The sequence below is a fragment of the Tachypleus tridentatus genome, chromosome 7, assembly GCF_004210375.1.
Source record: "Tachypleus tridentatus isolate NWPU-2018 chromosome 7, ASM421037v1, whole genome shotgun sequence".
Classification (NCBI taxonomy): Eukaryota; Metazoa; Arthropoda; class Merostomata; order Xiphosura; family Limulidae; genus Tachypleus; species Tachypleus tridentatus.
Window position 1 is genome coordinate 77,314,167 of NC_134831.1, and position 16,742 is coordinate 77,330,908.

The 16,742-nt window shown below is 31.6% G+C and overlaps 1 protein-coding gene across 2 annotated transcripts in view; it reads left to right on the forward strand.

Moving 5' to 3' along the window:
• The window catches only part of LOC143256027 (A-type potassium channel modulatory protein DPP6-like), a 367,278-nt gene that overhangs the window by 69,680 nt on the left and 280,856 nt on the right, over positions 1–16,742 (forward strand). Inside the window, exon 1 of one of the 2 annotated variants that reach the window (XM_076512600.1) lies at positions 3,719–4,006. The exons of the other annotated variant lie outside the window; for it this stretch is intronic. Within the exon in view, the coding sequence (XP_076368715.1) occupies positions 3,878–4,006 (129 nt within the window). The 5' untranslated portion in view covers positions 3,719–3,877. Of the gene's footprint in view, positions 1–3,718; positions 4,007–16,742 lie in introns of those variants that run through there. 2 annotated transcript variants of the gene reach the window in all.

Sequence of the window (16,742 nt, forward strand, 5' to 3'; positions counted from 1 at the left end):
AAGTTTTTATCACTTCTACAGATACTGCATTATAATACTAAGAATAATAGTCACCCAATAACAATATATTTTTAGGCTTAAAATGTGTGACAACAGACACGGTTAAATGCAGATGTTAGGCCTGTTGGTTTCTAATTCTTCGCCAGATTTCGGTATTTAAACAATAAAAATGAGTTTTAGATTATTGTTCTCGGTGTGCGTGTTTATCGTTATATTATATTATGGTTATTGTATCATATATAGTCATAGTTCACAAGCAACTACTTAATAATCGCTAGTAACCATGGTAATAAACTGACATCTTTCGACTACTTTAATCAGTCAAGCACGATTACACACCTGCACCATCCAGCCCGTCTGTTGTGATCTCTTACATAATAATCATATTTCTGGTTTATCGCGTAGCAGTCATTGTTGATATGGCTGTCATGAATGTGAAGTCATAATGAAATCTTTCATTGGAAGAGCTTCATTTTGCTATGTAGCAGTCAGGGCTGTATTCTGTCATGTGGTAAACTATCATATTGCAGTCTGAATACAATATATTAGGTTGGCGTCAGTGCGTCCTACCTCTTTCCAAGAGGATCAAGAACTTATAACGCTAGAACTCGAGTTTGATACATGCAGTGGACACAATACTGATAACATATTGTGTAGTTTTGTAATAATCAAATAAATAGACATGTAAAGCTATAACATATCACCACCTTTTAGTCATTTTTGTATTATAAATCAATGACTATTTGACATTTGGTTTTAATTTTGTTATAGCGGAAGTATTTTTAGTGGGAACAACAATATCAATATAAATTTGAAAAATAATTTTTAGAAAATTAGATTTAGTAAAATCTATCTTAAAAAGGACAAATTTTGGTTCATTTAAAAATAATATTTCTGTAAAAGTTAACATTATTATTAGGAAAACAACTGCTTTTGGTGAAAATCGGTTTTAGGTTTGTTAAAATGGAAATAAATAAAAAACTCCAACTCAAGCAGGATATTTTCAAAAACAGATATTTTATTTTGGCTTGGTTGTTACGTAACACAACACTTCACACTGGGCTGTTTGCCCACCGCAAATCTGAAAACTCGATATGCATTATTATAAACTCTCAAACTTGCTGCTAAACTACTGGAGGGGGAACTTCTTATTTTTGTAGAACTGAGAAGTTTTTTTCATAATTCGTTTTAACTTTTATTTATCTATTTTAGTTTTATACGAATATAAGGAAACCATCCCTATGTTTTGATTATATTCGAATATTCATGTTGATCTTTGTTAAAAGGTTTTCTTTAGTTTGTTAAGAATATTTGTTTATTTGTTTTTGAATTTCCGCGCAAACCTGAATGAGAGCTATCTGCGCTAGCCATCCCTAATTTAACAGGGTAAAACTAAAGGAAAAGCAGCTAGTCATCACCATCCACCGCCACGGCGAGCATTTGATGTAACGGAGACTCGAATCTGCGACCCTCAGGTTACAAGCCTAACGCCATCACCACCTGGGTAGGTCAGGCCTCTTTTAAATAATAACAGAAAGATTTGTATAAAAGTCAAATGTTTATAGATGGTTGCAGTTTTTGCTGGATTATTTTCTTTTTACAAATAACTTTCGGCCCGGCATAGTTAGGCGGTTAAGACACTCGACTCGTAATTCGACGCTGAGTTCCACTATTCGTTAGTAATGGCTCGACATGGCAAGGTGGGTTAAGGTGTTCGACTCGTAATCTGAGGGTCGCAGATTCGAATCGCGGTCGCACGAAACATGCTCGCCCTTTCAGCTGTGGGGGCGTTATAATATGACGATCAATCCCACTATTCGTTAATAAAAGAATAGCTCAAGAGTTGGCGGTGGGTGATGACGATTAGCTGCCTTTCTTTTAGTCTTACACTGCTCAATTAGGGACATCTAACGCAGAGAGCCCTCGTGTTGCTTTGTGCGAAATTAGGAAAAAACAAACAAGAATAAGCCTTATTTTGTTAAAAAAATCGGTTACGGGGTTTCTGAAGTAAGAAGCGCTATTAAAGTTAACTTTAATTCATTACAGTAAAAGTCTTGAAATATTGAGTAAAAAAAGAGTTTGCTTTTAATATGGATAAACATCCCACTATTCGATCAGAAAGCAATAGTCCATGAATTGAGGATGGATGTTGTTGACTAGTTGTCTATTCTCAAACCCATCAGTTTAAAATTAGGGACTTCTATGCGCGAACAATGCTTATGTAACTTTTTGCGAAAATTCTAAACAAACAACATGACTGTTAGAATTAAGTTTTATTTCAGCAACAATAATTAGAACCAAAGTAAAATTGAGTATGCGTAAGTAGGCTGTAGTTTTATTGTACTAGATTTTGTTTAAGCTTTGTTTTACTTTTAATACAGTTTGCGTGTAAATTCTTTTCTATTTTCTAACAATGCAGTTAATAATACAAAATTACTGCTATTTTAAGTGAGTAAGGCATAGTTGAAGAGTAAAAAATATTGTATTATGTGTTTCCTCCCTTAGTTTCCTTGAAAGTTGCCTGAAAGGCATGTTTGTTTAAACTTCTTGTGTGTGTTTTGTTATAGCAAAGCCACATAGGGCTATCTGTTGAGCACATTGAGGGGAATCGAGCCCCTGATTTTAGCGTTGTAAATCCGTAGACATACCGCTGTACTAGCGGGGGTGAAACTACTTTCTCCACTAGTAGCGAGTTGTATAGTAGACACTAATATGACGTCACATAAAGGACGCTTAACATTGCAATTCTTTCTTTCGTGGCGTCAGTAAAGCGTGCGCGTGCCATGAATCACGAGAAGAATTATGCACTCTGTAGGCTATAACAGAGCATGACATACGAATTTCAAAAGCAAGAAATAGAAATGTTTGTTACTCTTAATTTTGGTTTTACTTATTCTTCAAACAGAACACTGTCGGGGACACTACACAAATATATCAATTTTGTATATTATCATATACCAAAAACTTCGTGTTTTAGAGTTTCAACCAACTCTGTTTGGTATGCGCTTTCAAGAGTATCAAACAGGTTTTCTGTAGTATCCAAAAACGTAGAGTTTCAACCAGCCTGATTCCTATACACTTTCAAGAATATTGGACAGTATTTCTATAGTATTCTGGAATGCTCCCCAAACGACACATCTCTTTCTCTTGACCGAACGCTTTGCGCGTGACTTTTCGGTGCCTTTGAAGCTGTGATGTAACATTCCTCACACACTGTCGAAACATCTTTAATTGGTTGTATCTAAACAGAGGGATAGATACTTTACACGGATAATCCAGTATTTAAATATATTTCGTGTGATAATGTTGCTTTAATACGCTGGTTGTGATTGCTGAGCCGTTCACATTGGGTGGAATGCGTTACTTTGCTTAAAAAGCGTACATCTATATAATTATTTGCATAAAGAGTGCCTTTGTGACACTCAGATCCACCACTGTGTAAATTCCAAGTGTTTCATATTTCTATTAGTTTTTTTTTTCCGGTTGAATTAATCCATTTTTGGTTTAATTAAGATACTTCTACATTTACCGGTTGAATACGATCATTAGCTTGCTACAGTCGTCGGTTGAGCTCATTCACCGCGGGGGTCAAGACGATCAGGAGCTTCGCAGCACATACTGCGCTATTCCTTATCTTGGGTGGAAGGTAGCTGCACTGCAGAAGTATCCTCACTCGAGGCTCAGCGAGCGCGGCACGCGCTCCACATCAAGTCCTAGCGAATACACAAGCCAACGGCGTCCTGAAATTGGTAAAGTAAAATGTCCCGAAGGGTCGTAGATCAAAATTCACTACTGTGAAGCTGCCACGTTTCACGTTTCCATTGACCACTGGCTCGCACACAACCGTATATTATTTACCTCTCTTTACTAATCAACAATGAACTACAGTGGTACTGGGATAACCTCGGCTCCACCGAAGGGAGGAGTACCAAAATCGGGTATGAGATCTCACAAACAGGGCCACCATGATAAGAGAGAAGATGGTTCTCTTACAGACCAGTTTGTGGTAAGTTCTCTTCAGCTCCGAATCTAGGTGAGAATTTATTATATAAGAAGAACAATTGTTGTAAACCTATTCGAAGCATTTTACAGACGCAGTGTGTCACATATAATGATTTTTAACTTTAATTTCACTAAACAGTTAATAAAGCCCATTAATCGTTTTGCATTTCGGTATGAAAAAACTGTTTATCATAACCTGATATGTTATCGCACGGGTTTTGTTCCCCGATAAGAAACTTTAATATTTTATTTTTTCTCATAATTCCAAAGTTTATGCATTAAACTAAATGGTTCTATGAAATTATATGACACAAATGATAAGAATTCAAGGGTCTATTCACTTAGTTTCGTGTGTCGCACCCTGTTTGCTTTTAGTGTTCGCCTGAGTAACATGCAACGATTCCTTTCAGTTTTCAATTGATCTCGACAAATGAACTTGCTACTCAGTATTTGTGAAATCATACCTTTATTTGCTTTTGCTGTCCAAACACATAACGTGAATAATTTCAATTTTGACCCAGAAGGAATGGTTTTAAAACTTGCTTGTATTCAGCATTATTAATCATGCAAAGAAAAGAGTTTTACTTCCAATAACAAACTTCAAGTTCAATATAACGGCTTGTTAACTGAAAAAGTCGAAAACAAATTCTTTAAACAGAAAAAAATATATAAACCTCGTCTCACATATAAAGTACAGTATTATATTAAAAGCACGTAAGAAAGTTAGTTGTCCTTGTTTGACTAGCTTTTTGTATGTGTGCGTGTATAAAAAATAAATCGTTTACGTATGTCACGTTTCAGAACTAACTAATAAGTACATGAAAGGAGTAAGAAATTGTCATGTTGGTAAGATGTGTTTTAGTATTTTAAATACTGAAAATAAACGACTTTATAACACTAGACTTCTTATTTTCGTTTATTTTGACACTCAACGTTTTGTTTTATAATTTCTTCAAGTGTTTCACTAGATCCGTAAATGACAGTATAAAGACATTTATGCCCAGTGTTGAAATGGTTTTGATACACCAATACGAACTTCAGAAATTACGTAATGTATGTTAGTGTTATCATAAATGTTGCTTGCATTTGAAACAATATTCTTAAAATGTTATTGTAGGTTCAACAAATAGTTGTGTTCGTAAAAATGTAAAAGTTATTCAATAACTACCGCATACTACTAACGAAACAACTGTTTTCTCAAATAAATGTCTAATAACAAATATAATAAGTACAGTGTAGATCTAACAGATACCTTCATAATAAGCGTCGTAACTCTAGTCTTAAACGTGTGTTGTAATCTCCACGATTGTATGTCAAATCAGATTTAGTTTGCTAATGTTTTGTACACTTAACCATCGCATTTGTAAGGATTGTTTTAGAAGTACTGTTAGTCTGTTGTGTTACTAAGTATTAGCCCACGGCTGGTGCATCAGTAAGTCAACGAATTTACAACGTTAAAATCAGGAGTTCGATTTCCCTCGGTGGACTCAGCAGATAGCTCGATATGGCTTCGCTATAAGAAAACACACACGCTAAATATTAATTTAGGCTTTATTAGATCATATGCTGTTACGTAATACCTTATAATAGAAAATTTATTGTATCGTTAAATAAATTTAAAACCATCTTAACCAGGCAATTAGCACTGAAAGCCATCTTAACCAAACGCTTAGCAGAAGAGAGGGACGGATATTTCCTTGGTTTGACTGCAGAGTTTATACGACTTATGAGAGTGTTGTACAATAAGACAATTACATTGCATTTGTGATATAAATTATGTTAGGTTGTACACTTGTTCCTGAGTAAGTAACATATATTTGATTATAAAACAAAATTAAGTATTTGTATAACTAACTTAATAAAGAAAAACATTACAATAAGTTAGTGACAAAGGCTACTCTTTATCAAGAAAAAAACTTATCCAGTTCAGAACGTTGTAGTTCTTATAAGAGTATGTTCTTAAACACGTAACAGTATAAAACACATTCTTACATACGGTAGGCAACAGCGTCTTCTCGCTTCTCTTGTAATAATCTTTAACGAAGAAATGTTTCTGTGTTCCAATCGACATTTACAGCTGCTACCTTATCGACAACTGTTTAAAAGTAGTTATATGAAATAGTACTACATATATATATATATATAAAACTTACGAAATAGTACTACATATATATATATATATAAAACTTACGAAATAGTACTACATATATATATATATAAAACTTACGATTTCAGCTAAATTTTAGAAATAGTTAACAGAATCACCACCTTCGTATGAGTAGGAAATTCATCTACGGTAATCGTCTACTATTAAAAATGTGCTGAAATATAGTCTTCCGATGGGGCAGTAGTAAGTCTTCGAACGTACAACGCTAAAATCAATGGCTCGATTCGCCTCGGTGGACATAGCAGATAGCTCAATGTGCCTTTGCTAGAAGAAAAACATTCATCCACTCTGAGATATAGTCGTGTTGGAGACTCGAGTAGCGATGTACAATAGCAACTTTAGTAATGATATGCAAGAGCAAAATTGCAAACTTTTCACGTGGCAGTTTCTTGGAAATGCAGGAGTTGTAGTTTCCATCTAAAGCACACGCTAGGCAAATAGGGTGTTTTGATGATGAAAAGTGAAGAGGTTGGGAAATTTTACAGTATGAAAAATTAAGAAGGTAGAATTAAGTTTAAAACTACTCTCTCAGTGTTCTGCAAAATTTCTCTGCAATCTCACACTACAGTAGATATCACGTTCAATGATTTTATAGTGCAGTCATAAAAGGGATTTGTAGCTTGAGCAAACTATCATTTTGTGTGCTTACTTTTTGCGATCCATACTTGTATATTTTAAATTTTCAATTATATTTATGTTGGCTTTGTTAATGTACAGCACTGGGCAAATGAGTGCCTGTAGTAAGACACAACTCCCACTAAAGCGAGTGTAATTTTTACCAGTAAAAAAGCAGCCTTTTCAAATAAACTAAGTACGTCTGAAACATCGCTTTAAATAAAGCTTCGAATATCTTACAGTAATTATTGACTGAACCTGGTGGCTTTGTGCCTGGTGTTTTGTGTAAACACGCGTTTAACACGCGTAGAGTACAAAAGCAGCCGCATCTGTTATATATTTATAACCACGTAAATCAACTTTCAAAGAAAAATAATCAGCGTTGAATAGGTGATGGACATGCGTACAGCATCTAGGTTTCGGAGCAAAATAATCATCCAATTCAGCTGTAACATTGTGAAATAATAATATGAACAAATGGGACAACTTACATTTTGTCTACAATTATGATATCGGTTATTTCGCTTATATCAATGTTTGGATTGTCTTAACTTTTGAAAAGGAAGTGTTTTAGTTCTGTTTCGGGAATAAATTTGTTTTTTAAAGTGGCTTTTGCTCGAATTTTCTATTAGAGTTCTGAGAAAATTCCTGTGCAATCGATATTATGAAACACCAACGTAGGTCATGATATGATTAACAAAACATGTTATCGTCACTACAAAATATGTGATTTGCTGTTTCAATTCTTTAAATAGAATGTATTAAACTATCAAAAATTATCTATGTTTTTTTCTACATGTTTGATAGTAGTGTAAAAAAAGGAACGTGTAACTTATTATTCATAATACTTTGATCTTTCCTTATTACACCTATATCGATATTATGAAGCACAGAAAATTAGGGCTTAGTTTTTACCCATAATATAATTAACTATGACAACATGCCCATTAGTGAAGGTGGCACATACATTTGACCTTGAGTATATTCTTAATATATTTGGAGTAGAGTACATCTTTTAATAAAATATCTCAAGTTGAGCAATCGAATTTGCTGTTGATGATGGTATTTCTAACTGACTTCGAACTTACCTAAAATACTTCTTAGTTTTGTGTGTAATCGTATTATAGCTATTTATAATATACCATATGCAAAATACCTGAACCTGGGAAAGTTTAAAATATAAATTAAAATAGAATTTATTAACACATTCATAGTTCAACGTTTTGATAACCATAAAGTGATTTTGAAGGAATATATTGGAACATAATGGAACTAACTAAATACGGTTAGGAATTATATAGGTTCTTCTACAGTCATATCTATTATTTAATAATAAACTGAAGAAATATAGATGAAAATTGATAATGTTATTTGAGGTTTTTCTGTTTCAAAACTTTCGCGCAAAGCTCTATATAAAGACGATATTTTCATATCGTTCCTAATTTTGAGCTAATAAAAATTAGAGGGAAGGCATTATTATTATAGGCATTATTTGACCATAGACTGAACTGATTGTTTGTTTGAAATTAAGCTCAAAGCTTCACTACCCATTACAGGTATCAAAACCCGGTTTCTAGTGCTGTAAATTCGCAGACACCGCTGTGCCACTGATTGATTTGAAAAAGTCTAGATGAAATTAAAGTTTTTGTTATTAGAATAACTTGAAGCAAAATAACTGAACATTATGGCTTATACATTATAAAACTAAAATGCTATGCTTAGAAATTGTGCTATTAATTAAAGAAAATAAAAATATATTAAGTTGGTGTTGTAAAAGATATTTCGTATAATAATTTAAAGTATGCATAAATTAAGATAATTATATGGTAATCGACGAGAAAACTCTAGATTGAAAGAACGGTTGTTGTTTCGTAGAAACTGAGTAAACATAAAGTTATATTATTTAACATTTCTATTAAGTATCAACCGTAAAAATTATATAATTTGAATGATAATAAACAGAGCAAACACATAATTAAATTATGGATATTTTCAGGTGTATCGTAGTAAAGTGAAGATACGAATGTGGGGAATAGTGATGTTATTTCAGAGTTGTAAACAATATCCAAATGTTCATGTAACTACTTCGCAGAGTCTGGATGGATTTTAATCAAAATTAATACGAAGATTCAATAGATCTATGCGAAGGTGAATATAAATTTTCAGTTTTCCATTTCGCCTATTATGATTTTTATGGGCGTTTTCTTACTACCACTTTACCTCCTGTACATGGATCTTCACCAAATTTAGTATGGAGGTTCATTATTTTCATGCGGAGATACATGCAAGTTTGCAGCTGTATATTTTGTGTCTTGCAACTTATATGGGCACTTTTGGATATTTTTAAAACTACATATAAGGGAAGATAACCTTTCATTAATCATGAATATACATAACTTTCGTCCAGGAGACGGGTACTCCAGTCAGTTAAACTTAGCTTGCAGGGGTAATACAAAGTTAGTTGAACTGTTTCAACATCCGTTGCTCGATAAATAATCATGAAAGGCTTACAGCGTTTGACAGTTGAAGTATTAAGATCACGGAAAAGACTTTTCCAGTGCCAAAAATAATTATCATCAGAGGGCGCTGTGTAAAATTCGCAAAGCCAGAGTATTAAAGATATTTGGTGTATCCACTATTGCTTGTATTCACGTGAAAAGGTAATGGAAACTTGATCTCGTGTACTTTCTCTTGGTGGTAAGGGGGTTTTTCATGGTAAATAAACGATTGTCCTTAGAGCTCTAAATCAGCGAGAGTTGAAATCTGTACTTACAATAACTGAACCACATATCTAGAAATTGTTCAAAATATTCTGTGATAAACTGAACAAATACAAGAAGGAAGAGCGTACTTATGGTTTGTTAACCCACCAGGCCATGCCGAGCCTGCGTACTTATGTTACCTTGTATTACAAGGTGAAGCCTATTGGTAAAGTACCGATATTTTTCTGGCTGATTTAACGTAAACACGTATAATTTTAAGATGCTTTTATTGATTGATCGTTTGGAATTAAACACAAATCTACACAATGGGCTATCTGTGCTCTGCAAATTACAGGTATTGAAACTCGGTTTCTAACAATGTGAGTCCGGAGACGTACCTTTGTGCCACTGGGGGAGGGGGGTTAAGGTGTTTTGTAAAAGTCCCCCGAAGGGATAACGGCAAATCTTCGGATTTACAATGCTGACTTCATGGACCCAATTCTCTTCAGTGCACACAGCAGATAGACCGCTGTGGCTTTGTTATAAGAAAACACACACACACACACATACATTTTTTAAAATACTTATACAACTATTAGAAAATTATAATAATTGCTTTATACGAATATAAATAATTTTACATTAAAATATTGGCTCAATGAATTCAGAAAAATATAAATATAATATTTTTCCTTAAAAAATCCAAGTTATTCAGCAGACGTGTATGTGATAAGTAAAAATTATCTTAAGTGTATGGACCTCATTCTGTACACGTATAAAGAACAAAACTACGGAGAATCACTGTTGATGCATTCGTCTTATTTCCAAAATATATTTCGCATTCTATTACAGTTCACCACTACCATTGTCGTTTATTCCATAGTTTTATATGGTTGACCTGAATGTATATGATACGTGTGATACCGGATGGTATTTAAATATTTACTTGTAGACTGTCTATACTATCTGATAGTTTACGATACGTTAAATAAAATATAGATTAAAATATTAAGACTTAGAGCCGCTAAAAACGCGGTCCTGATATGGCCGCGCCATTTTTATTTTCTTATCACTGATTTGACAAACGATCACTTTTGTATTTTCTGTTGTAGGTAATGTGCATCGTAGGTACAGTGCACGAAGGTTATGGATCACAAAGACGACAAACATACCATGTTCCTCTTTCGTATTTAGTTCTCGTCACATACAACTAGAGTTACCATTGTTTCCATGCAAAGTGTTCTAGTATCTCCCATAAGGTTTAACTAAGTGTTCTGATATCTCCCATAAGGTTTAACTAAGTGTTCTAGTATCTTCCATAAGGTTTAACTAAGTGTTCTGATATCTCCCATAAGGTTTAACTAAGTGTTCTGATATCTCCCATAAGGTTTAACTAAGTGTTCTAGTATCTTTCATAAGGTTTAACTAAGTGTTCTGATATCTCCCATAAGGTTTAACTAAGTGTTCTGATATCTCCCATAAGGTTTAGCAAGAATTGGAAGGATGTCGTCAAAAGCTCAAGGGTGTGTTTCCCAAGGTACACTGTAGTGTTGTGTATGTGTTTATATAATGTAGAGAGGTGTGTTTCTCAAGGTACACTGTAGTGTTGTGTATGTTTTTATATCCTCAAGAGAGGTGTGTTTACAAGTGTACACTGTAGTGTTGTGTGTATGTGTGTTTATATTTTGTTGAGAGCAGCTCAACAATGCAGTTAAAATGTTTGTTAATAATTATTATTGTACTTTATGCGTTTTTTTAAGAATATATATCTAATTATTTTTCGGCCAAATATTTAGTAAAATATCATACTTGTTCGTGAGTCTTAAAAGGTTATAGATTATTGTCAGTTACACAAAAGTAAGGCTCTGACGTTCAAATGGTAGTAAGCGTAAGATTTATTATATATATATAAACTAAAGAAACACAAAATAAGAAGCAGAAATAGAGTGCTTTTCTGACAAGAGTGGCCTATAATAGATGAGCGGTTTTCCAGCAAAACATAACGAAAAAATATGTAAAAACTACCATCTTTGCCACTTGAGATTAGAGATTGGGAAAAAAATACAAACCTCGCATTTGAGACTGAGATTTGGAAAAATCATACCAACCACAATATTTGAAATTAAATGATTGGAAAACTTTACAAACCTCGTAATTTGAGGTCCTCCGCTGGGACAGCGGTAAATATTCAGATTTATAACGCTAAAACCAAGGGTTGGATTCCCCTCTGTGGACACAGCAGATCGCTCGATGTGGCTTTGCTATAAGAAAAACACAAGCACACATGCAATTTGAGATTAAAGGTCTGAAAAAAAATTCAAACCTTGCCTCTTGAAATTCAATATTTTAAAAATCTACTAACCTCGCCACTTGAGAATAAAGATTTGGAAAAACATATCAGCTTCACTCCTTCAGATTAAGGAGTTGTTAAAACATATCAGCCTTACCACTTGAGGTTAAGATTTTAAAAACCTACTAACCTCGCCACTTGAGAATAAAGATTTGGAAAAACATATCAGCTTCACTCCTTCAGATTAAGGAGTTGTTAAAACATATCAGCCTTACCACTTGAGGTTAAGATTTTGAAAACCTACTAACCTCGCCCCCTGATATTAAAATTTGAGAAAACATACCAATCTCGCCATTTGAGATTAAGGATTTGGAAAAACATATCAGTTTCACCCCTTGAGGTTAAATATTTTTTATGACGCTGTACTCCTCTGACTATTGACAAAAATCATTATATAAGTTATCAGGCTGATAAGATCAGTAGCTAGCAGTTTATAGAAACATTAATTAATACCAAGGAATGACAGTCCTACTGAGATGTAGAATTAATAGTATTAGAACCATAGCACCAAGCTGCACTAATCTAGATAGCTTACAGCATTACTGGTATATTTCCAGGCTATCTTACAACAACGCTGATAGAAGAGTGTAGTTGGCAATGTTAGTAACATGCTACCTGATTAAAGATATGTGTAATTTACAGTTCTTATAACAAAGTCACACCGGGCTATCTGCTGAGCCCACCGAGGGGAATCGAACCTCTGATTTTAGCGTTGTAAACCCGTAGACTTACCGCTGTATTAGCGGGGGGGGCAAATTTACAGTGTTACTGATATATTTTCAAGTTAAGAGTTATACATTGTTATGGTTACCCAAAGTCTAAGCTATTGAAGTAATTCAGTTGTTAAGGTTTATATAGTTCTCAGTGCTACTTACATAGTGCCAGCTAAATTAACGGTTAGTCGTTGTTAACAATGTGAATGACATATTACCGTATTAACATATTTCAGGATAGTTATATGTAATCATAGAAATAAAAATATGTTTCAGGTTAGTTTTATTTAATGTGCGGTAGTACTAACATGTTTCAGGTTAGTTATATACAAATGTGCAGTAGTACTAACATGTTTCAGGTTAATTATGTACAATGTGCAGTAGTACTAACATGTTTCAGGTTAGTTATATACAAATGTGCAGTAGTACTAACATGTGTCAGGTTAGTTATATACAATGTGCAGTAGTACTAACATGTTTCAGGTTAGTTATATACAATGTGCAGTAGTATTTCAGATTAGTTTTATCTAGTTTACTGTGTTACTTGCGTGATTTCAGGAAGAAATTATGTCTAGCTTATATTGTCATTGGAATGCCCTCCAGTGCCTCAGCGGTATGCCTGCGGACTTACAACGCTAAAATTCGGGTTTCCACACCCGTGTTGGTCAGAGCACAGATAGCCCATTGTGTAGCTTTGTGCTTAACTCAAAAAACAACAAAACAAAATCAACAGTTATTGGAATAATACTATTTTATATTTATAGGTACGTTAGTGTTAATACCATGTTCCAAGGTTAGAATTTAGCATTATATGTTGAGAGATTAGTCGGACATATTTTACAGTTATACAGACGTAATTTTGGGTTAGAATTGTACATTTACGGATCTTTTTTATTTTAAGGTTTTGCTTAGCCTAAAACTTCTTTAATAAATTAATAAGTTTTCTGTTCTTAATTTACAATATACCTAAACTTGTTTGATTTATTATCATGTGTAATTACCTTTAACCACTTTGCCTTGTTACTGACGTTTTACTAAGTAGATGTATTACACTATATAAATTACATTGTGTTACTGACCTATTTCCAATTACGTTACGCGAACCTACTTTACAGTATTACTGGTTGATGACAGATTACCAGTTTAGTAATATGCAACTTAAAATTACCCATCTGTGGTATAATTAGAACAATATGTAAATTTAAAACATTACATGTATATGTGTTTATTTGGGTAGAATTGTGGGGAATTTACCTTATTATAACTGTACGCTACAATAATGCTGCATATAGTCAAGTTAAAGCTAAAGTTCTCAGTATTATCAACTACTTGCCGATTTACAGATTTATGTAATAACATTACTAATTTTAATCAGATTTTAAAGTTTTAGTTCTCAACATTACCAACTAATCACCAAGATAAAAATTTATGTAAAAACATTACTACATTTAGACAAATTTTAAAGTTTTAATTTCAGTATTATCAAATAATTATGAAATTAAAATATTTATGTAAGTTAAAACATTACTACATTTAGTCAGGTTTTAAAGTTTTAATTTCAGTATTATCAAATAATTATGAAGTTAAAATATTCATGTCAGTTTCAACATTACTACATTTAGACAGGTTTTAAAGTTTTAATTTCAGTATTATCAAATAGTTATGAAGTTAAAATATTCATGTAAGTTACAACATTACTACATTTAGTCAGGTTTTAAAGTTTTAATTTCAGTATTATCAAATAAATATGAAGTTAAAATATTCATGTAAGTTACAACATTACTACATTTATTCAAGTTTTAAAGTTTTAATTTCAGCATTATCAAATAAATATGAAGTTAAAATATAAATGTAAGTTACAACATTACTACATTTATTCAGGTTTTAAAGTTTTAATTTCAGTATTATCAGATAATGATGAAGTTAAAATATTTATGTAAGTTAAAACATTACTACATTTAGTCAGGTTTTCAAGTTTTAATTTCAGTATTATCAAATAAATATGAAGTTAAAATATTCATGTAAGTTACAACATTACTACATTTATTCAGGTTTTAAAGTTTTAATTTCAGTATTATCAAATAATTATGAAGTTAAAATATTCATGTAAGTTTAAACATTACTACATTTAGTCAGGTTCTAAAGTTTTAGGTTTCAGTATTATCAAATAGTTATGAAATTAAAATATTTATGTAAGTTAAAACATTACTACATTTAGTCAGGTTTTAAAGTTTTAATTTCAGTATTATCAAATAATTATGAAGTTAAAATATTCATGTCAGTTTCAACATTACTACATTTAGACAGGTTTTAAAGTTTTAATTTCAGTATTATCAAATAGTTATGAAGTTAAAATATTCATGTAAGTTACAACATTACTACATTTAGTCAGGTTTTAAAGTTTTAATTTCAGTATTATCAAATAAATATGAAGTTAAAATATTCATGTAAGTTACAACATTACTACATTTATTCAGGTTTTAAAGTTTTAATTTCAGTATTATCAGATAATGATGAAGTTAAAATATTTATGTAAGTTAAAACATTACTACATTTAGTCAGGTTTTCAAGTTTTAATTTCAGTATTATCAAATAAATATGAAGTTAAAATATTCATGTAAGTTACAACATTACTACATTTATTCAGGTTTTAAAGTTTTAATTTCAGTATTATCAAATAATTATGAAGTTAAAATATTCATGTAAGTTTAAACATTACTACATTTAGTCAGGTTCTAAAGTTTTAGGTTTCAGTATTATCAAATAGTTATGAAATTAAAATATTTATGTAAGTTAAAACATTACTACATTTAGTCAGGTTTTAAAGTTTTAATTTCAGTATTATCAAATAATTATGAAGTTAAAATATTCATGTCAGTTTCAACATTACTACATTTAGACAGGTTTTAAAGTTTTAATTTCAGTATTATCAAATAGTTATGAAGTTAAAATATTCATGTAAGTTACAACATTACTACATTTAGTCAGGTTTTAAAGTTTTAATTTCAGTATTATCAAATAAATATGAAGTTAAAATATTCATGTAAGTTACAACATTACTACATTTATTCAGGTTTTAAAGTTTTAATTTCAGTATTATCAGATAATTATGAAGTTAAAATATTTATGTAAGTTAAAACATTACTACATTTAGTCAGGTTTTCAAGTTTTAATTTCAGTATTATCAAATAAATATGAAGTTAAAATATTCATGTAAGTTACAACATTACTACATTTATTCAGGTTTTAAAGTTTTAATTTCAGTATTATCAAATAATTATGAAGTTAAAATATTCATGTAAGTTTAAACATTACTACATTTAGTCAGGTTCTAAAGTTTTAGGGTTTCAGTATTATCAAATAGTTATGAAATTAAAATATTTATGTTAGTTAAAACATTACTACATTTAGTCAGGTTTTAAAGTTTTAATTTCAGTATTATCAAATAATTATGAAGTTAAAATATTCATGTCAGTTTCAACATTACTACATTTAGACAGGTTTTAAAGTTTTAATTTCAGTATTATCAAATAGTTATGAAGTTAAAATATTCATGTAAGTTACAACATTACTACATTTAGTCAGGTTTTAAAGTTTTAATTTCAGTATTATCAAATAAATATGAAGTTAAAATATTCATGTAAGTTACAACATTACTACATTTATTCAGGTTTTAAAGTTTTAATTTCAGTATTATCAGATAATTATGAAGTTAAAATATTTATGTAAGTTAAAACATTACTACATTTAGTCAGGTTTTCAAGTTTTAATTTCAGTATTATCAAATAAATATGAAGTTAAAATATTCATGTAAGTTACAACATTACTACATTTATTCAGGTTTTAAAGTTTTAATTTCAGTATTATCAAATAATTATGAAGTTAAAATATTCATGTAAGTTTAAACATTACTACATTTAGTCAGGTTCTAAAGTTTTAGGTTTCAGTGTTATAAACTAATTGCGTATTTAAAGGTATAAAGAGATGTTACAGTAGTATCAAAAACTTTAGTTGAAAATCGATACTGTCTGTGTGCGTGTTTGTAGTTTTTTTAACGTCAAGTTACCTGCGATCGGTCCACCACGGCATCACATACACTGACTACCACGGACATGCAGCTCCAATGTAAGCTATTGATACATTTTTGTTGTATCCTGTCCATGCGCAGCTGTTTAGTTAGTGTGTGGAAATGG